Source organism: Triturus cristatus, chromosome 10 (genome assembly GCF_964204655.1).
Source record: "Triturus cristatus chromosome 10, aTriCri1.1, whole genome shotgun sequence".
NCBI lineage: Eukaryota > Metazoa > Chordata > Amphibia > Caudata > Salamandridae > Triturus > Triturus cristatus.
Window position 1 is genome coordinate 968,565,006 of NC_140593.1, and position 22,368 is coordinate 968,587,373.

The 22,368-nt window shown below is 42.9% G+C and overlaps 1 protein-coding gene across 1 annotated transcript in view; it reads right to left on the minus strand.

Annotated features, from left to right (window-relative positions):
* DLEC1 (DLEC1 cilia and flagella associated protein) overlaps window positions 1-22,368 on the minus strand; it is a 576,582-nt gene that overhangs the window by 287,620 nt on the left and 266,594 nt on the right. The window contains exon 19 of the mRNA XM_085628869.1: window positions 10,003-10,133. Coding sequence (XP_085484995.1) covers window positions 10,003-10,133 — 131 coding nt within the window. The remainder of the gene's footprint in view (window positions 1-10,002; window positions 10,134-22,368) is intronic.

Below are 22,368 nucleotides of genomic sequence, written 5' to 3' on the forward strand. Positions count from 1 at the left end.
ATATATGCCTTACCTACATCATCCACATAGCAAAACCACTAATATCGGTTATAACATTTTGCAGCAATTTGCACTACTTGCCATAAGAGCCTCAAATCTATTAGTGTTAGGGATTTTAATATCCATGTAGATAAGAAAGACTCCCCAGATCCTAAGAGCCTTCTAGAGTCACGTAATACTATCAATCTAAGGCGGAAAATGGATGAAGTTACTTAAAGAGCTAGTCATTGTTTAGACCTGTCGTTTGACAATACTGATTTTGTGGTACAGGTGAATCAAGCAAAGTTTTGCGAAAAGGAACTAATCATGTTACTCCATCGAAAATTTGTTCTGTACTATTACCATTAATATTACCCTTTTCAACCAATTTAACTTCAATAGTATGATAGGTTATTTAGTCTGGAACTCCAAATGGATTGTGGAACGTCGCACTCCTGGTTATGATAGGTAAATGCTGTTGAATTTATTTAGGGTGCCTGGTAAATGACCTCTTGAGCCAAGAGGCGTAAACTAATACTTGTGAAAGTGTTGTCTCCCGTAGGAGTAACGACCTTTACTCAGCACTCCCTTTTATTTGTTGAGTTTCAAATAACGGTGATTCAATTGTTGTAATTTTCTTACATGATTTATTTTCAAATTCTAGTTCTTGATAATTTCATTGACATTCATACAATTTCCGACATGGTATTGTTCAACATGAAATTCAAATTTCAATTTTCACTGTATTTCAGCCCTATGCATTTCGGGCGAACCCTTCTTCAGGGGACTTACATCTCTGAAAGCAGAAAAATAATATTCAAATAACCATATACAACATTTATATCATCAAAACGTTTTACATACGTATTTACACTAGCATCTATTTCGGTGGTTGAAAGAATGGTTTAAAAAATTGTGGACGGAAGAGTACCGGACTGAAATAATTCATGTAGTGAGTCAGCAATTAAAATTATGTGACACTTGATAACATAAACTGTGATTGAAAGTGAAGCGTAAATGACTGTAGGACGAAAACACAGGTGGATATGTGTAAACGCTCTGTCATTAGCAACGGTATTGACCTGTAACTAGGATGGTTAAAGTTCTAGAACTAAACCCCGTTGAGGCAAATTTATCTTCAACAGTAACGGCTCACGGATTTAACGATATCGATAGCTTGAGTGTACTAAGAATCAAAGCTAACCTTTCAGTAAGCAAACAATCTCATCCGCCCGTCTGCCATGGCGAACAGTGTTACTTCCTCTAAAAAGAAAGAGGAATGGTGCGAATAAGTAAAGTTGGATGTACCAGATTTTGCGAACCACTCGTGCAGGTGTAAAGATTTCTTACCTCGAGTACGGCTACGGTCGAGTTGAATAGAGGGGTCCTGTTTGCAAAAATGTCGAAAGCGTCTGCTTTCTTATATATTCGCGATATCATGAGTCATTCGTCACGTGACGATAGAAAGTGAAAAAAGACGATTTCTACTTGTACTTTATGCGATTAATTCAAAAGTTGTTGTGATTACAAAGAATGTAATTCAACGAATATAAAAGAGATTGTTTCTCAACCAATATAAAGAGATTGTTTGATAAGCCTGATCAATAACTATGAAAGCCAGTCTTAGGGATGTGTTCTGGAACTCGAGGTACCGATGTATCGATAAAGTTTCAGGTAAAAAAATGATGTGAAAAAAGGGTTGACAATAGGGTGAAACCTTTAACAACGTGCTTGTCGTGACTCAGTGTGTACTCGCTTATATCTCCTAACGGTCAATGTGATATTATAACGAGTATGAACAAATTATAATAGAATTAGAGGTACGTGGGGGGGTTTCCCGTGCTTATGAAAGATAATGTAAATGGTGTGTTCTGATCAATTGGTACTTTAAATGAGACTAAGTATTGGGACCGTGGAAAAGTATACAAAAATTACAAAATGAACATATACGTCTGTTAACATTGTATTCAGTATACACAGTAATAATGGTACTTAAGTTCAAGCTACAGTAGATGAAATACGTAACATCATAATCTTCCTACAGGAAACAATGTAATTCAAAACGATCATTTAGAAGGTCTAATTCTATTATAATTTGTTCATACTCGTTATAATATCACATTGACCGTTAGGAGATATAAGCGAGTACACACTGAGTCACGACAAGCACGTTGTTAAAGGTTTCACCCTGTTGTCAACCCTTTTTTCACATCATTTTTTTACCTGAAACTTTATCGATACATCGGTACCTCGAGTTCCAGAACACATCCCTAAGACTGGCTTTCATAGTTATTGATCAGGCTTATCAAACAATCTCTTTATATTGGTTGAGAAACAATCTCTTTTATATTCGTTGAATTACATTCTTTGTAATCACAACAACTTTTGAATTAATCGCATAAAGTACAAGTAGAAATCGTCTTTTTTCACTTTCTATCGTCACGTGACGAATGACTCATGATATCGCGAATATATAAGAAAGCAGACGCTTTCGACATTTTTGCAAACAGGACCCCTCTATTCAACTCGACCGTAGCCGTACTCGAGGTAAGAAATCTTTACACCTGCACGAGTGGTTCGCAAAATCTGGTACATCCAACTTTACTTATTCGCACCATTCCTCTTTCTTTTTAGAGGAAGTAACACTGTTCGCCATGGCAGACGGGCGGATGAGATTGTTTGCTTACTGAAAGGTTAGCTTTGATTCTTAGTACACTCAAGCTATCGATATCGTTAAATCCGTGAGCCGTTACTGTTGAAGATAAATTTGCCTCAACGGGGTTTAGTTCTAGAACTTTAACCATCCTAGTTACAGGTCAATACCGTTGCTAATGACAGAGCGTTTACACATATCCACCTGTGTTTTCGTCCTACAGTCATTTACGCTTCACTTTCAATCACAGTTTATGTTATCAAGTGTCACATAATTTTAATTGCTGACTCACTACATGAATTATTTCAGTCCGGTACTCTTCCGTCCACAATTTTTTAAACCATTCTTTCAACCACCGAAATAGATGCTAGTGTAAATACGTATGTAAAACGTTTTGATGATATAAATGTTGTATATGGTTATTTGAATATTATTTTTCTGCTTTCAGAGATGTAAGTCCCCTGAAGAAGGGTTCGCCCGAAATGCATAGGGCTGAAATACAGTGAAAATTGAAATTTGAATTTCATGTTGAACAATACCATGTCGGAAATTGTATGAATGTCAATGAAATTATCAAGAACTAGAATTTGAAAATAAATCATGTAAGAAAATTACAACAATTGAATCACCGTTATTTGAAACTCAACAAATAAAAGGGAGTGCTGAGTAAAGGTCGTTACTCCTACGGGAGACAACGCTTTCACAGGTTATTTAGTCTTCCATTTAAACCATGGCATTCAGAAGCATTGTATACTATCAAATGCTTTTGAGCGAGTATGGAGGAAAAACTATAGTCAAATGATACAATACTCAATAATTATTTCAAATGGTTACTGAATTATTGGAGCTCATAGCGGACTACAATAGTTCTACGCCTGCGCAAGAACTTTGTGAAGAGCGGTCCTTCTTGGTTGAGTAGATAGAGCATGTGTATGCTGATTTTGATAGGAACAGGAATGAGACAGTGTTAGTGGATCAATAAAATAAAGGGGTACATGACCAATATTTAAAGATTTTGACAGGGTAACAGAAGAACTAATCCAACAACTAGTAAGCTAATAAAATCAGGTTTGCTACAACTTCCTTAAGACACAAACATTTTTATATGATTATTGAACAATTTGCTACTGTATTGGCAGAGCTCCTGAATTGATTAGTTGCATGTGGGTTCGTCCTTTTCAGTTGGAAAAAGGCATCATTATTACTCTGTTAAAACAAAGCTTCATTGGATGTGGCAGTTTTAAAGAATTATAGGCCATAGCCTCAAGTTGTATTTTATGTGGTTTTGGTGCCCTATTTCTTTATGTAATGTCGTCTGGAGCCATGGTGCCACAGGAGAGCTATTTCAAAATATTCCAGATCCGGGGATTCATGAGGTTAGGAATCAGAAGGTAGAAGTATCCATCAGATGAGGTTTTTTTCAGGCCACACGAACAGAAGTACTCTAAACAGGAGATTATCTGCTGGTCAATTTTTCTAGCCATTATTCGGCATCATTGATCAAATTACCAGAGGTGGAAGAAATTAAATGTACATGACCCTTGGCTTTTCCAACAGGAGCAGGCTTTGTAAGATCTGAAAGTCTGCAAGTGAGGGGAAGGTGGATCAAGGAAGAAACAATCCTATCTGGAATAAATGTATATATAGTGTTCTTCTTAAAAACAGACTATCAATATTGTTCCATTTAAGAAAAATCTGCAATTATTGTAGCTCCTTTTGGACACTAACATAGGACATATAAAAGAGGCATTAAGGTATCCAGGAAGTGATGTTTAAGCCTATCTATCTTACTGCGCAGTGAAAAGGCCCAAATAATGAGACTGATGGAATACATGCAAAGTTGTATTAAACAGAAGTAATTAATACTGGTATGTTACATGCACACAAATATACATAGCCTGATGGTGGGAATTAATTTAAAAGCATGTGACTCTATGAAAACTCTATTTCAACAAAAAGGAGCAGGACTTAATGAGGTATGAATCTTACAAAATGAACAAGTTAGCTACCTTTGTTAATGCCTTATCTGTTAAATACTCTGTCTAGCCCTAGATTCCTTTCCTTTGACTATCCCCAGCATCAGACTGCATCCGGAAGATCTTTGAGCAATACCCCTGCGTGCCAGTAGGAGGCATTATGCACCTCAGGACCAGCGTTGTCCACTCTGGAAGTGACATGCACAGTACCAATATAGGCACCACCTCGGAGTGCTGATGTCAGTTTCTTTTGTGACTTTCCACGCCAGGAATGCAGAACCACGATGAGATGTGACCTCTGGTGTGGAAAAGACTATGGCCCTGAAAGGGTGTACCTTACACCTGAATCGGTTCACTGAGCAGATAGGATTTATAAGAAATCTGCAGCTAGATAGAATCTCTACCAGATAACGCGTTACTGAAGGTAAGTAACTTGTTCATCTGATAGAGACTTCTAGCCGCAGATTACTTACCTTTGAATAGATACTCAGGCAATACCGCCCCGGAGGTGGATCTGTGAATCCGATTAAACCAAAAAATCCTGCTGGACCGAACGACCGATATGTCAGTCACGACGAACCTGACTGCTCGGGCAGTAATGTTTTGTAAGTGTGCCCACGTTGCTGCCTGACAAATATCCAGTGGGCTAATGAAGTGGTTGCAGCCTTGGCTCTGGTAGTGTGAGCCTAAAAGGCCTCAGAGGGCTGCTTCTTGGTCAATGCAAAGCAGGTCTTAATTGCTTGGGACAATCCATCATAAGATGGTTCTTTTCTGTACAGCTTTCCCTTTTTTTTCTCCCGCATAACCCATGAAGAGTTGGTTGTCCACCCAAAACTCTTTTGTGCGGTCAAGGTAGAGCGAAGACGCTCTAACTCTTTTTGGGTCAAGGCTGTCGAGTTTCTCCTCTTCTTTAGAGGGATGAGAAGGAGCAAATAAGGTAGGCAGGGTGATGTTCTGGCCGACGTGGAAAGGAGTGACAACCTTTGGAAGATAGGAGGCATGTGTCTGAAGAAAAAGTGTGTATGTGTAAATGGTGGTGTAAGGAGGGTATACCAAGAGCTCTTGTAGTTCGCTGACCGTCCTGGCCGATGTTATGGCCACTAAAAAGGCAATTTTGATAGTCAGCAGCCTAAGAGGGCAACTCTGTAGAGGCGTGAATGGTGCACATGTGAGAAAGGTAAGGACCAAGTTGAGGTTCCACTGAGGCATGATAAAAGGTTTAGGTGGGAACATATGTTGCAGTCCTTTAAGGAACCTAGCCACAACAGGTCACTTAAAAGAGAGGGTTGGTCCGGCAACTACAAAATACGCTGAGATGGTGGACAGGTAACCCTTAACTGTACCCTGAGCTGAGTTTTGCTGGGCCAAAGACAATGCAAACAAGAACTTGTGCGAAAGGTGCAGATAGGGGGGCGACATTATGGAAGGCACATCCTGATCCACATTTCTCCCAACAGCAGGCATATACCGTCTTGGTAAAGGGACTCCTGTCTGCCAGAATAACATCACAGACTTCGGGAGGAAGGACGAAAGCTGTCAATTGTCTCTGCTCGCCCTCCACACATAGAGGTGGAGGGTGCGCAGGTTCAAGTGCAGAACCCTCCCCTGTTTCTGTAACAGAAGATCATCTCAAAGAGGCAGCCAGACCAGTGGACTGATGGTCATGCGCAACAGCTCGGGATACCAGACTCTCCATGCCCAATCAGGAGCCACAAGAAGGACTTGGGCCCCTTCCTTACTGATCTTCTTGAGAACTCTGGGCAGGAGTGGTATTGAAAGAAAGGCGTACAGGAGGCCGGAGCTCCTCTCGAGGCAAAAAGCGTCTCTGAGTGACAGCCTAGCACACACATTGCTGACACTGCACGATATTGGCAGTGGCAAATGGTTTTAACCAAGGCTCTCCCCACTGCTGAAAGAGACTTTGCACCACCTCTGGGTAGAGACGCCATTCGTGATCTACTAAGCATCTTCGCCTGAGTTTGTTCGCTCTGGTGTTCAGAGAGCCCGCCAGGTGTTGAACCACCAGGGAAATACCCTGATGTTCCTGCCACGTCCAGAGGTGCAGAGCCTTCTGACAAAGGCTCCACGATCCCTCCTGCCATGTTTGTTGCAGTACCACATGGTGGTGGTGTTGTCCATGAACACCTGCACCAGCCTGCCCTTGATCAAAGGAAGAACGTTTTTTAATGCTAAGAGGATCACCCAAAGCTCCAACAGGCTTATGTGAAGCTTGAACTCTGCCAGAGACCAGAGTCCTCTGATCTCCAACTCTCCAAAATGGCCACCCCAGGCCAGAAGTGATGCATCTGTCACTACAGTCAACTCTGGCTGGGAAAGGAAGAGGGATCTGCCACTGAACCAATTGTGGTTCGTTAGCCACCACTGCAAGTATTTTGCGATTCCCTCTGAGACCTGAATTCTGTGGGAGAGATTCCCCTGATTCTGCGCACACTGGGATTTCAGGCCCCACTGCATTTGTCAGCGGGCATGTGCCACCAGCAGGATGCCATAAGGCCCAACAGCCTCAGTGTCAGTCTCACCAAAATCCAGGATTGAGGCTGAAACATCGGTATCATAGCCTGAATATCCGCTTGGGAGGATAGGCCTGATACTGCGCCGTGTCCAGCTCCAATGAAAGGAAGCGTCTGAGAGGGAGTCTGGTGTCACTTTGGCACGTCATAGTGAACCCCAGCAAGTGCAGGAAGCACAGATCTAGGAAAGAATGAAGTCCTCCATCTTACTTTGGCACCAGAAAGTAGTGGGAATAACAACCACAACCTACTTCTGATGCAGTCACCCTCTCTATGGCTCCCTTGACCAATAGAGATTGCACTTCTTGATGGACCAAGGGGAGAAGGTCCTCTATCAGATGATCATAAGTGGGTGGGATGGGTACTACTATTTATAGTACCCAATGGCCTAATGTGACTGACCACCATTGGGGGAGGTGATGGTGTATCCTGCCTCCCACTGGGTACCCATGATGGTCTGAAGGAAGACTAAACAGGCTTAGAGGCAGCGGTTGCCAGAGGATGGTGGGCCTGACCGCCTGTCCCACATGGTCTGTGGGACCCGTGCCCTCAGCCATTAAAAGACTGGGAAGCCTGCTTGCAAGGGTAGCTGAAAGGGTATGGTGTGGGTTGAGACCCCTTTTGTAGCCACGAAAGGGGCAGAAGACAGAGTGGGGTTGGGGAGGGTCCATAGGCAAGCCAAAGGATCTGGCCGTAGCTCTGATGTCCTTGAAGAGCTCCAGCACTGAATCCACCTTGTCTCCAAAGAGGCGAGAGTCATCAAAGGGCAAGTCCATGAGGGAGTCTGAACATCCCCTAAAAAACAGACGTTCTCAGCCAGACGAGGTACCGCAGGACCACCAACGAAGAAATTGCTCTAACTAGACAGTGGTCATGTCAAGTCCACATCTAATGGAAAACTTTGCTATCTCTCTACCCTCGGAAACTGCCTGAGAGTGTATGGCCCAGGCCTCCTCCGGAACCATAGGCAGCACTTGCGCAACCAAATGCCATAGTATATGGGAAAAACAACCCAATAGGCATGTGGTGTTCACCGACCACAATGCCAGGCTGGTGGAAGAGAACATTCTCTTACCGATGGTGTCCAGCCTCTTGGATTTCCTATCCAGTGGGGTGGTAGGAAAAGCACCAGGGTGAATGACGGATGAGGAGGCTTGGACCGCCAAGCTCTCTGGGGTGGGGGGCTGGGCAAGGAAACTGGGATCCTCAGGTGCAGGGTGATGGTGGCCAGTAATCGTCCTATCCACAGCAGCCCCTGTGCAGGGGCTTGGACCAGACTCCTAGTAGGACATCTGTAGGGGCAATTTTAAATGGAGTAAGGACTCCCGGCTGAAGCACCTCTGTCAAGATATTAGTTTTGACTGCCACTGAGGGTAGGTTGTGGTCCAGGATCTCAGCAACCCTGTAAACCACCGTAGCAAAATAGGCTCCCTCCTCTACAGCCACAGTAGGAGGGGACACCAGGCTGGTGTTAGGTGAAGTGTCCAACCCACTGGCTTCACCCAGTTCCTCATACCAGTTGTCCTCCTCAACTGGGTCTCCTCCATAAGGGTCCATAGACCCCTCACAAATGTCCCCAGGCATATCCATTAAATAAAGCACTGTCTCAGCTTCGGGGAGGATGTTCTCGGTTGGCACCAGACATAGCGTCGGACAACGCCCATTCTGCTCCGTGTCGGGGTCGGGTCTGACGATGGGGATGGCGCCGCCGGGGGCGTCAGCACTGGAGCAGGCACAGAGGAAGGTCTTGGTCCTGCTGGATGGTCCACACCAGATCCAGCGAGGGATCCCTAGGGCCCGACTGGCGCCAAGGGGGGAACCACTGGTGTGGTTCCAGTGTGGGCCCCTTCTGCCATGTGGGGCCTTAAGGAGCTCCAGAGGGGCCAAGGTGCCCAAAAATGAGGCGCATGGTCTCATAAAATTGCTTTTACTGGGCAGGGGTCGCTCTGGAAAATTGGGGAAACGCGAGCGGATCCATGTTCAGACCCCGCCAACTCACGGGGCCTGGAGTGCCAATGCTCTCTCGTCTTTTTGATGACTTTGACAAATGCTGGTAAAAGAAGAGTGTTTGGACTTCTTTAACTTCTTGTGTTTGTAGGACTTACCCGTCTTACCTGAAGACTTTGAGCACAATGAGGAGCATTGGGAGGAGCTCCACAAACAGTCCCGGGAATTACATGGGAATGGGACCTTGAGCGTCATGGATCAGACTGGCGTCGGGCAACAAGAAGCTTGAGGGATCACTCCCTCAGCACCTTTGATTGCAGAGCACAGCAGTCCCCGGCCTCAGTCGTTTCTCAGCCCCAGGCACCACAAACACACCAAGAGGGCATCTATCACAAACATTTGTCTGTGACAGGTCACACATGTTCTGAAACCAGTCGGTTCCTTGGGTGACATCCTCACACCAGGAGATGAAATCTCAGAAAAAACATTGAAAAACAGTCAAAAAAGGCCAGTAAAAAATGTGAGGTAGCCCAATCCAGGTCAATGCCAGGAAACAACTGACATCAGGGTGCTCGGGTGGCGCCTATATAGGTAATGTGCACGTAACGTTCGGCACGGACGAATGACGCCACCTACCAGCGCGCAGGGGTACTGCTCGAAAATCCTTCGGATCCAGTCTGACAACTGTGGATATTCAAAGGTAAGAAATCTGCAGCTAGAATTTTCTTTTAGAAATGGCTACCTGGATTAAAACTAAGGAGGCCTGGTGTAGGTTACAACTGCTAAAACGTGTTAATGCCTTGTGTAGACTCATTACTCCTCGTTGTAAGATAAAGTTTCTTCAGTTCTTTCAAATACTTACATTAAAGCCTGGACAACTGCAAATTTATGTAACAGCACCATGTGCCATACTTGCCTTAAACATAGCTTCAACATGTAATATAACCGGCTCAGGTGAGTGCTGGATTTTACACTGCAGTTTGTGGCTGGTAAACCCGTTCCTTCCACCGGTGAAACACAATTCCAGTAAACAATGCCCATTTGCGTCTGTGGATAAAAAGTGTATTTTTTATTTAGAATGTGAAACTAGAGCACTGCTCTAACAACTATATTATCAAAATACTGCAGATTCAATACATAATGTTATTCTATCAAAAGAGATAAACAACAAACCTCTAATACATTACACTCCAGACAACAAACATAAGCTGAAGAGACAGTTAATCTGGGAAATATGCCAAACAGACTCACCTATGGGAGATGCCCATGAGTTGCTGCTGCTGTTGCCCGTTTGCCTGGGAGAGACACCAACATCTAAAACTCCCAGGCTGCATTGCTCTTAAGTGGAAGAGGAGGAGCATCATGCTACAAAAGCACATCTCTTTTCCCCACTGCATGGGACGTGCGCCGTCTGAACCTGGGCGAAGACCTGGCTAAGACCAGGTCCGTGTCTGCCAGTCAACGACTGGAGGTGGCCGGGCCACCCCCTAAAGTTTGCTGTTATTCTACAGCTTAAGGAACTGAAAGACTACAGGTAATCCCCATCCTGCAAACAAGGGATCTTCTCATACTGCTAAAGCTTGTTTCTTAGAACGTGCCATTGGGGTAATAAGTTTCAGAGTGGATTGTTCACATCAATCCTGACAAAGGTTGTTACTTATCTCATTCAAACTCAAGAAAACACCCTATAACACTCGAACAAGTGACACTGAGAGTAAGAGCAAAGATTATGACCATTCTCTTAACCATGCCTATATTCTGACACAGTGGCAGCTGCTCTAAACTTGAAGTGGTGAGGCAACATGATGGGGTGGTGGGGGGCAAAAATAAATTAAACAACTTACCCTAAACTGCAGCAGCTGCCTCAGTGCTCCTCTCCCGAAGCTGGTCACGCTGAACCGGCTCCCAGGCGGTAATCAAAGCGCTACTCTCATGCTGGTAATATTATTTACCAGCATGAAAGCAGCACTGTGTTTGGCCTGAGCGGGCTGACTTGACACTCACTCAGGCACAGGGAGCCTGCAGCTTTTCTCCAACCTGGCTGTACAACACAGCTGGGTTGGAGAAATCAAACTGAGCATGTCTGTTTAGCCGGCCTAAGACTGCCAGCCAAACAGACATGAGCACTTTTAATGCCCACCACTCCTCCCTACTGTGACGCTTTGCCATGATGGCCCCACCCTAACCTCGGCTGACAATGGTAGGATCAGGGAAGAAAAATACAATTATAATAAAATGGTTTTATCATCATTTTAATTTTCAGTGGGGCGACACTCCTCCACCATAATGGAGGAGCCGTCCCAGTTCAGACACTTTCTAGATAATTTTATTATAAAAGTCAATTTATTGATAAATGCAAGATTTAAACCATTAAATGGTAATTTACAACACATAGACTTGGCAATAGAAAACGTTTTAAAATCCCATGATTATACTGCTGTGCCACGTTTAGCTCAAGTTTCCAATGCTCCCTGTTGTTCTCTCAGTTACATGCACTCATCTGTCACTTCTGCCCAGAATATGGCTGCCCCTGTTCCGAGTTTCCTGTTCCATGTATTAGTGCACTCAGTTGGTCCTATTCCTCTGACTATAGCTGCTTCGCCTACCAACGTCATGGGTTATTCTAATCATTTGGCTGCTCCAGTTCAAATCGTCTCCACTCCAAGTACCACAGTTATATTCCCGAGTTAGGCCCATGTGGCAAATCAACTTATTTATTACATTGTCCTATTTTTCATTGAACTTTTGCACATATTTGCATGAGCGACAATGTTGGATTAGTTTCCCTGAAACTGAACTTGTTTACACATCTAGCTTCGTACTACATTAACACAATGCCCTGAACGTCATGTACAAGGGCTCTTTTCGCACTATGTACAAATGTCATCTCTATCTTCATCCACGGGGCGATATTTCAGGGCTATCTACATATTCAAAACATAACTAATCTATATGCACATCGCAAGGCTGCTTTCTAATATAAAAGATGAGCATTCCAATAGATTAGCAGTAGAGGCACTTCAGCTGACACCGAGGGTCCTTGCATACTGAGATTTCATCACACAGCGGTCTGACATCTCGTTAGGGGTGTCGAATTTGTGACCAAGACTGGGTTATTCATTCTCTCCCACCAGGTGGTGTTGAATCATTCTTTGGGGGGATTCTTGACTTGACACCTACACACACTCTAGGTACACTCAAAGTAGGATTTGCATAATAGGAGTATGTTCGATTACTGCCTTGTTTTATATGCCTGCTTTTTACGTTTTTGGTGCTTGTAATCTCTTTTATCTGCTTCTGACTATTAATCATTGCAGCACATGCATTTGTTTGTACAAGAATAACATTGGTTCAATACATTAATTGATAATGTCCCCCTGTGTATATTTGGTATACCTCTTTGAGAATAAGTAAGCACAAGTGACTGAGCGAGGGGTCAGAGTTCTTATGTTCAGTGTTTCCCAGAAACCATTTCCTCCCTGAGGGTTCTTTGGTGGCACTGTGTGCTAGCTGGTCTACAGGCCAACATATCCTGCGGGGGTACGGGGAATCAGTCTTGGCACCAATCCACTACTTTATGTTGCCCAACAAATGTGCAGATCCTACGGATTTGGAGGAGCTACACGACATGGCGCTGACAACTTTGGTTGGGTTCTTATTTAACGGTCAATCTGAATAGTTCACAGCTTTCTCGGAGACCCCTACTCACATTTTAACTGGAGACGTCCGAAGTGGGAAGGGAAAAAAGTCCACCTCAACCGAATAGTTATACCCTATGGATTGGCTGTAGGTTATTCAAGCTTGCAGGATTAAAAGTTTACTGCATTGTGCATACCATAGCTCAATAAAATTCATTTAAATAAAATACTATTTTTTCTTTACACAATGTCTGTAAACTGAGAAGCGGGTGAGGACATTGAGGCACAGGTAATTGGTCTAAACATTACAGAAAATTGCAGACAGGCAGTTACTATGAAACTACTACAACATGGCCTCCTGGCAATGGGTGGGGATGACCTTCACGATTGAGGCACACAAAGCAGTCAGAACAGAGATACTTTATTCTTGGGTTCAATTCCCGCCTGAAGATGCACGCACACAGTTGTTTCACACTTACATTGAAGATAACCCACCTAAAAAATACTTTCCATACGTGGACATAGAAGTCCTGTTTAACTTACCAAGAACACATTTATTGGTTTAAAGGCGCCCAACTCTATAGCACAGAACACATGAGAGTCAGTCCGGTCGGTAAAGAAGGAGTGGCCTGGCCGGTCTTAGCTTCCTATACACCACATCCAGACATTGCTACTTTCAGCAACAGGAATACGTACACTGTATAGAGACAACTAATAATTTACAGAAATCTTACACAATACATATTGAGAACACTGACAGTTCAACCTGCTCAGGCTGCTCAGGCTGCACCACCTCAATTGGCTACTACTAGTATCAGCCCTCGAACATTGAACACCGTTATGGGAAGTATTCCCACCGGTCAGGAGCAAATTCCATTCTGGATAGCACAAAAACAGCTCAGCTTGAAGCAGTTTTCACCATACAGGCCTGCAGGAGAAACATAGAATATTAACAATCTGCTGCCCATGGGGTAGGCTCCCCTAATAGAAGACTGTGCCACTTGAGGTACAATCTTTGATGCCGTTTATACCAGATCTCTTGGTACCCCTTCATTAGCGGTGTTACCAGATGTATTGAAAGAAATACAGAATGAGTACGAGGCAGAGCCTGCCTTGGACCTGGGGATAAAATGAATGGTCAATTTTGCCCACGTATTTGTTATTATGTTAAGTGACATAAAAGGGGAGGCAGCAGCAGTGGTTATACACCAACACCTGAGGGAATTCACTCCTGCACAGCAGGAGCGAGAATCATCAAAGATTGTAGAAGAAACATATGCTTCACTAGGTAGAGATAATCTGGAAGCCAGACCTGGGAACCCAATATTTAAGAGTAATTCTGAAATGGATAACTCTAAGCAGGCACCCGATTCTTCCAAAAAGAAGTGGGATAACAAACAAAAAATGAAACAAAACAAAACACAGTTACGGGATGGGTCTCCTCAACAGGAATACACCGAGTGAAAATACAATTTGAGAAACGATGACAATAATAGAAAGCCTGATAGGTATCAGGATACGGATGCACGTTCTTCTTGCTCCTTTCAGGAGTCATCCAAATACCGTTCGGAGAGAGACGGACATTTAGAGCATAGATCGGAAGAGTGAGTCAAGCTGTAAACGGAGACCCATCGCACTTCGGACTACATCATTAAACAGGAAGACAAGCAAAAGACTCCTAAACCTCTATTTAAAAAGAAGAAGAAGGTAGCCGGGATCTAAATTAGAAACACCCAGGCTACTGGGGACTCGGCTTCTGAACGGGGAATGGGAAGTGACGATGCTGGACAGTGCGGCAGAAGTCAAAATAGCCTGCTGGATTATCTGGTGGCAGTAGAGCTGAGTAAGCATATTAGGTGGAAACGCCTGATACAAGGGCAAGTGTCCCACATCGTTTATATAAAATAACGCTCCAAATGGAGGGGGACATACCCAGATAAGTGAGGGGTCTCTTATGGGAGAACCTGACATATGGTTACGACATTCTTTTGGCTGAAAAAGATTGGCCACCTGAGTTTGTAATGGATTGCCCAATGGGGCAAGATGTCATTTTGCCTGCCTTCTCTGACCTCGTACCAGAATCAGTTAAAAATTCATACGTGTAGGATTGGCCGTTAGCAGTAGCTCCTGCACTTTACCAAAACCATGCAGTGTGGAATGATGAGTCTCCTCACCACAAAATCCCATTAAAATCTTTTCCTCAACCACAGAGAAAATACCCAATAAAACACGAAGCAAAGAAACAAGCAAGGGGAATCCCATATCAACTTGAATACCAGGGTGTAATAGAAAATTGCACCTCATCCATAAATAATCCTTTGTTTCCAGTAATGAAACCCGATAATTCATATTGTCTAGACTTAGACTACAGACATTCAAATGCTTCCACATGTACATCTGCAGTTCAAAACGCAAAGAGGGTCACACTAATGAATAACATCTTGCAGAAAAATACAAAACAGCATTAGATATCTCAAATGGGTTTTTCCACTAAAATATAGCACCTGGGAGCATGTATTTGACAGCATTCTCAGCGCTAGGTTCTCTTTGCCATATCTGTTGATTACCTCAAAGGTATAAGAATAGCCCCAGGCTGTTTTTAGCCACAGTAACAGAGTTACTTCAACATTTCGATGAGGAGGCATTGTCCTACGTAGATGATATTTACCTGATGGACGATGAATTGATGGAACTCTTGGCTATAGTAAACCACATAATTCTAGGAGTTGCTCATCTGGACTACAAATTTAATTTAAAAAAAATCAAAAACTGGCCACCGAAGTGTCCTAGTTCTAAGATACAAGTTTTCAAGTGAAGGCAAAAGTCTGGCAGCACCTTTTTGGGAAAAATGTGCACTGCTCCAACCTCCAACGACTCTAAAAAGACTACAATCCATTTTTGGTAGGGCTTACATTTTGGATTACATAGAACGGGTAAAACATTTCTACGACTTATTTAGACCTGATTTTTCAGTGCATCATTGGACACAGGAACATACAAATATTTTACATTCCGTACAAGCTGACGGGATAGCTTCCAAAAAATTACACAAGTGTGTTAACACAACTAACCTGGTGATCCACGTATTCGCTGGACCAACCGGCTACACCTATATCACTTTAAATGAAGGTGATACAGTACCTATTGCATACAAATGTCATTTGTACACAAATGCTGAAATGCGTTTTGCATCCACTGAGAAAATACTCACAGAGGTACAGACTGCTGTAATGAGACACAGAGCACTAGCACAGGGGAAACGCATAATTGCCGTGACACCAGCACCGACCTTAGAGGACAAAACTAAAGCAAGCGTTCCAAATGCAAAAGCTTTACATCCAAGATGGACTCAATAGTACTAACTCTCACTGCAACAGATGTAGATTACAGATTTAACTCTACATTACAAGCACAAGCATTTTTGCAGTTTGAACAAGAATATCCTCTGGCAAATGAAATCATGTCTTAAGAGCAATATGAATGCATCATTTATACTGATGGTTCTACCCAGCCTGCCGTACGAATGGAACAGCAATATTCTGCAGTATGTGCAATTGTCAAAGGGTGCATGCATGATGGCAAGTTCTATCCTGGGAAAACACATACTCAGTCCCTAGGGGACTGTACAGCACAGCCGGCAGAACTCAAAGCCATGATACTGGCACTACAAAACACAGATCGTGAATTTACACACTTTTTGTGTGTGATTCATTTTACTGTATCCAGTCCTATAATGAATATCTACACTTTTGGGGCCAAAGTGTATTTAGAGACTCCAAAGGTTGCACTGTAAAGCACAAGATGCTTTGGGAACAGGTGGCAAAGCTGAAAGGCCTGCAAAGGGCTCATGTTATTTATACATGGAGTCATCAACGTGTTGGCATTCACGTTGAAGGGAATTCCATTGCGTATGAAGCCGCCAAGGCAACAGTTTGTACTGCTGCTGTTGCTGCTGATGGAGCAGGTAGTGCAAAATTTTGTATACCTCCTCTATTTTTGCATGAAAATACTAATTATATAATCTATTAATTATAATATTATTAAACGAGTGTTGTATGTATAATAATCAACATTATTAATACTAAAATACACATGGGATTTGCTAATTGCATGGCTAAATAACTCTTATAACTAAAATCTGTACGCATATTAACAATAGTATATGTAGTAATAGAATACTGCATGATATATGTTGCTTTGTGATGTTGCACCCTTGAGGAGGATCGAAAAAGGTGAATATAATTGCTTTAAATGTCGATATATGCTAGATAAATACAAGCACATAGAGGGATTAGCAAGGGGTTAACATTAGGATCACCATTTCCATGAATGAATTATTATTTTGTGTTTGTTTCGCTTAAGTTGGCGTTTGGGCCTAAATCCAATATGGCCGCTGTCGCCACACGCAGAAGTGGCCACTGTCTCATGAGGTGCGAAAGGAGCTGCGCATGTGCAAGAGATCTCCTAAACCTCGTAGCGACCTTTGCACAAACTGTCCCTGGTCAAGGAGACGAAACGGGACACTCGCCAAGACAGGGGAACAATCAACCTTACAGTAAACTGGAACAAGCCAATACTTCGCTAACCAATGACCTCACCCCTCGAACTGTACTGAAAGTCTTCAAATATTGGTCGTACGATCTCAACCAGCCAATCATGACTGCTCTAAAGTTAAAATTTGTATCTTCTATGACTTGTTTTATTATAAAAGGCTAGTTGAATAGGGAGGGTACAGCGAATGATGATCTCTCTTTCTTTCATTCATCATTTTTCCATGTTCGTTGTGACTCCTTTTCTGAAGATCCAGATGCTGCCTGACCGCTTGATGACTGCAAACTTTTTCTAAAAATCCACGGGCTATGATATATGCTTGCGCGATTTCTGGTCCTTTGATAAATTGGGACTGTAGCGTGCTGAACAGAGGACTTTGAGCTTTGGCCTGCTTTTCGGACAATTTACGACAAAATTTGGTTATGCAAAGCCAATGAATTAGAGGACTTCAAATAGCCAAATTAGGTAAATATGATGTTCTGCGATTTATTTGAATTGATCTAAAACCCTAAACTTTGACGAGACAAATGCAAATAATAATCATTATGAAAATTTAGATAAACAAATATTGATTAACAAGAAATATGAGTTTGTGGTTTCATTGAGGGAAATAAGGATTCTGAGTCTTAAATTGTGTTTTAGCTGGTTCTAAATCACCATTAACCAATCCAACTAAAATGGTCCTTTGACCAGGTGGGTGGAGTGCCTTGATGTTTGAGACTAGGGATCTTTAGGCGAAGGATATTAATGTATATTTTGTAAAATAACTTTTCTCTCCCTATAGGTTATATAAGGTATTTCCCCCCACATGTCCAGCGCTTGAATAACTCATCCTTCCTGTGTGTGCAGACTCGTGAGAGAGATGTATGAGTGTTGGTGTTATGGGCCCCACCAATGATTGTGTGTGTGAATGAGCTAGTGCGACGTCGGGTCTGTGACGCAGGGAGGGCATCGGTAAATGTTGTTCCCTATTTCCCAGTCTTGCGCTGGATCACTGCAATAACTCAACCAAGGTAGAGGATAGATGGAACAACTATGGTGGCAGTTAATTCCACGCGCAACGGAACAATACTGCTAAAAGGCTTTTGACTCAAGTACTCCTACAAATTAGACGCACAAAATATTCCATATGCTCATAGTCCAGGAGTAGGGGGATAGAGTAATACCAAACATTGATCGCAGATTAGGACTGATACTAGCTGAACATGAGGGTTTGGATTCAGCACATGCGGGGATTACGGCTACAGTATAATTACTGAAGCTTCCCTACTGGGGGCCAGGTCTTACCAAAGCATCCCTACTGGGGGCCAGGTCTTACCAAACAGAGCAAGGACTTTGTCCTTAAATGTAACATCTGCCAGCAGATGAAAGGTTCCACTGTAGCACGTCCAGAACAGAACCCTCTATTGATCTCAGACACACCTTTGCCTTGTGTTTATTTGGAGCATTGCGACCCCTTACAATGGGGCCTACAAGTACATCTTGGTGGCAGTGAATTCATGCTCCAGATTCCTGTGGGTGTGGCTACAGCGCTCGGCTGACGCTCAAACTGTTATAAAGGATTTGTGAGTTGTCATCAGGAGATACGCAATTGGCACACTGCATTCCGACCAGGGTCCGGCGTTTAGCTCTCTGGCTTACAAAAAAGCCATGGGAAGTTTGGGTGTGTCCTTGCGGTACTCCTCCCCCTACCATCCCAAGGAAAATTCAATAGTTGAGAGGAAAAACCGTGACTTAAAGCAGTCCTTAACAACGAGGGTACTAGGCTTGGGTTGGAGTTAGGTCAACCACCTACATGGGGTCCAGAGGGCACTTAACAACATGCCAAGAAAATCCCTAGGGTTTTGTACACCTTATGAACTCCTGTTTAGTGTGAGAATGTGGGTACCAGACCTTGCTAGTGTCAATACAGTGGCGGCTGAAACACCATTTGACATCACTGAACTTTTGACTGTTTTACAGGAACTCAATGATTTCTAGGCTTTACAAAGCAACGGCCAAGAAAAACGAACTGCAGCTGGGGAAGTGAAGGTAGTTCCGGCAAGACCTGCCTGGGTCCTGAAGATTGGGGACTTGGTCAGAGAAAAAATTGTGGACAAAAATAATTTGCTCCGGTACCTGTCTTGAAGGTACCAGAACTGTACTTATTCCACCCCTTGCTGGTCGCAGAGAAAAAAGGTTTGTCTCAATTGATTTTATCAAACCACACTATGTGGTCGGTTCAAGGCCATGTGGGCTCCTGAATATCCGCAGCACTCCTCTCGCTACTGAAGGAAGTTCAGATGGAAGGAAGCTTTAATAATGACAGAAGAGTCCACTCTCCAAAGAGAAGCTGTAAATAGCAATTAAATGATACTTCTCCCTGTTGAAACAACTACAACTGTACAATCAACAAGTACAGAAATTCCATTCAAAAAATTTACTACGTATATGTGAATATGCCGCAGATCGAGTCAGCTCCCAGTTCCACAAAACCTGCTGAGCTGCCAAAAATAGACTGGACGGCGTCTGGCTACTTCATACATTATGATGACTTGTCATCGGATTCAAGTGAACCAGAGCTCCCACCACCGCCCCTCCCTTTCAAGCTAAGCGTGTATACTTTGTACTTTTGGCTGAAAAAGACTTACTGCATCCCACCCTGGTTACATCTCTGGATTGCGACAGGGTTACTTTTCCTAGTACTTTGGATTAGTTTGATGACAGTTTTTCCCCACTTCTGTATGGACACTATCTCCCAGAACGCTCAGCAGTACAACTTGTCAACTTAGTTCATAAACCACATGCATCATCACACCCGAACTAAGGGACCTGACCCTGGTGAACAGTCAAGCAGTTCAAGTTCCTGAAGGAATTGTTTGGGACAGGGTATCGTATGATGTGTATGGTCCTACTTTTGCAAATTCCTTATTTGTTTAAAGTTTCTGAAAGTTACATCATCACCTCTAGTACTTTCTCTGATGAGTGAGACATTGAAATTTGCCTGCAGATCAAGAGTAATTAGCTGCATTTTCTAATGATGAATTGTATGATGCAACATCTAATTATGGAGACATGTTCTGCTACCAACATTATGGTCACCATTTTTTACACAAAGCTATTATCCCACATGCTGTTTATAATTACACACAATGGGAACACTGCCCAACACCGCCAAAAGGTAGTTCTAAGACATTTGGACAAAGGTTTGCTTATTTTTCAGGTTTTGAAACATCAGACCCAGCCTTGTATTAATATCGTCTTGCACGTACAGCTGCAAAGAAAACTATGCTAACAAACACCAAGCTGATATACTCTGCTTCATTTATTTACCAACTGTCTATACAGGGTTTTGACTTTTGGAAAAACACCATAGACACAAAAGATTGGCAGGTTCAGGGAACGGAGGCCTTATTTAGAGCATGCCTCACACCACATTAAATGAATTTCCTGAACACAACTGTGCAACAAACTCCATGTCTTGGTATAGCAAAAATTGAGGATTTGAACAAACTTTGAATTCCCGCATTCTCCCGCTTCAAGAATTGGCGGCACTTAACACACTTCATACATTAGATACCATGATACGTAATGATTCTTACAATTCATCAAAACACAATTGGAAGGGATGGTTGGTATGGCCGACAGACACAAATAGGTATCAATCTAAATTCATGGGTAACACCGATGGGTTTAAGATCAATAGACCTGATCAGCGATATGTGCAAACAGAACACTCTGGGTGGTGACGTAATTTAGTGTTGGGAAGTTGTGCCTAGATTGGATAAACCTCAACACTTTCCCAGGTGAATAAATGCTTGCCCCTTCTTTCTGATGACATGGATCTCAGGGATTTTCTATAAGAACCCACGTCAAAAGAACTTTTTGTATAGAATATTTAACGAGCTGTGGAAGATTTCTCAACAGGAAGCTGCTGAGAGATTGCGCGAGATCGACAGGGTTAATTTAGAAAAGACTTTAGCTATAGTTGACAATGGTATGACCACATTTTCATCTAGGATTTATTCACTGGGCAACATAACGTCTTCTGCGATTGACATAATATAGCAAGGCATGTCTATTTTCCAACATGGACAGTCACAATTACGGTCCATCTTAATTCTGAGCTTGACGCTGCAAACATTACATTCTGGCCACGTGCCTTGGCGTTACATCAACAGTATTAGTCTGTTTTCTGGATATGATGTAACAGACAGACAGATAGCAATGGCATGCAGAGATGCAAAGTATACTATGTATACTTGTAAAAGTGGACCAATTACCTTTCACTGTGGCTGAGACGCCATCCACAGACTGGATCATCCATGGTTACCTCACCCTACCGATCACGACTTTCCAATTCCAATACTATCTCCAATAGCAACAGGTAGGCAGATTTGAAGTGCTAGCAGAAGGTTATGTGCAAGAGTATTGGGAGTTACCGTTCAGGGATAGCTGGAGGAATGGGGACACAGAGGTTTTCCTTAGTGGCTCTGCCCAAGAGAATGCTTTAAATGGATGCTTACTCTGCAAGGACATTTTCCTCCACTGGGCATACAATGCTTTGGTAGCGAATTTGTCTTGTTATTTGAAGGGTTCTCCAGCTGATGTGATTCCCCTGGTGTTCAAGCTGCTCGAAGGGGAGCTTTTTGATGCTGAATGACCAATTTTGCTGTAGAATGGAACCAGACATCACTTATCTAGTGATGGTAATTTCCATAATGACTTGCTGCACACTATTTCCACCTGCCCGCACAGTTAGGGAAGCAGCGCTATGGCTTTCAATAATGTTTCTGACATACAGTTGGATTCTTTGAGCAAACTGAAAGCCATGCTTTTTTAAAAGGATGTGGCCTTAACTTCAGCCAAAGAGACGTTTCATCTCCAGGTTGCAAGGTCCTTGTCTGAGATACAGACACTACATCACACTAACTTCCCACTGCATTTTGTGGAGCTGGTCTACCGTATCTTTAACATGTCTGATACGAAGGGAATACTGCACTTTTTTAAATGCATTTTCTCTAGTCTGGTTAGCACCTTTCAGACAATTTTCAGAGTTATACCATCTTACATTCACTCCGTGTTGGGAAGCGTTTTTGGAGGGCTCTCACTTG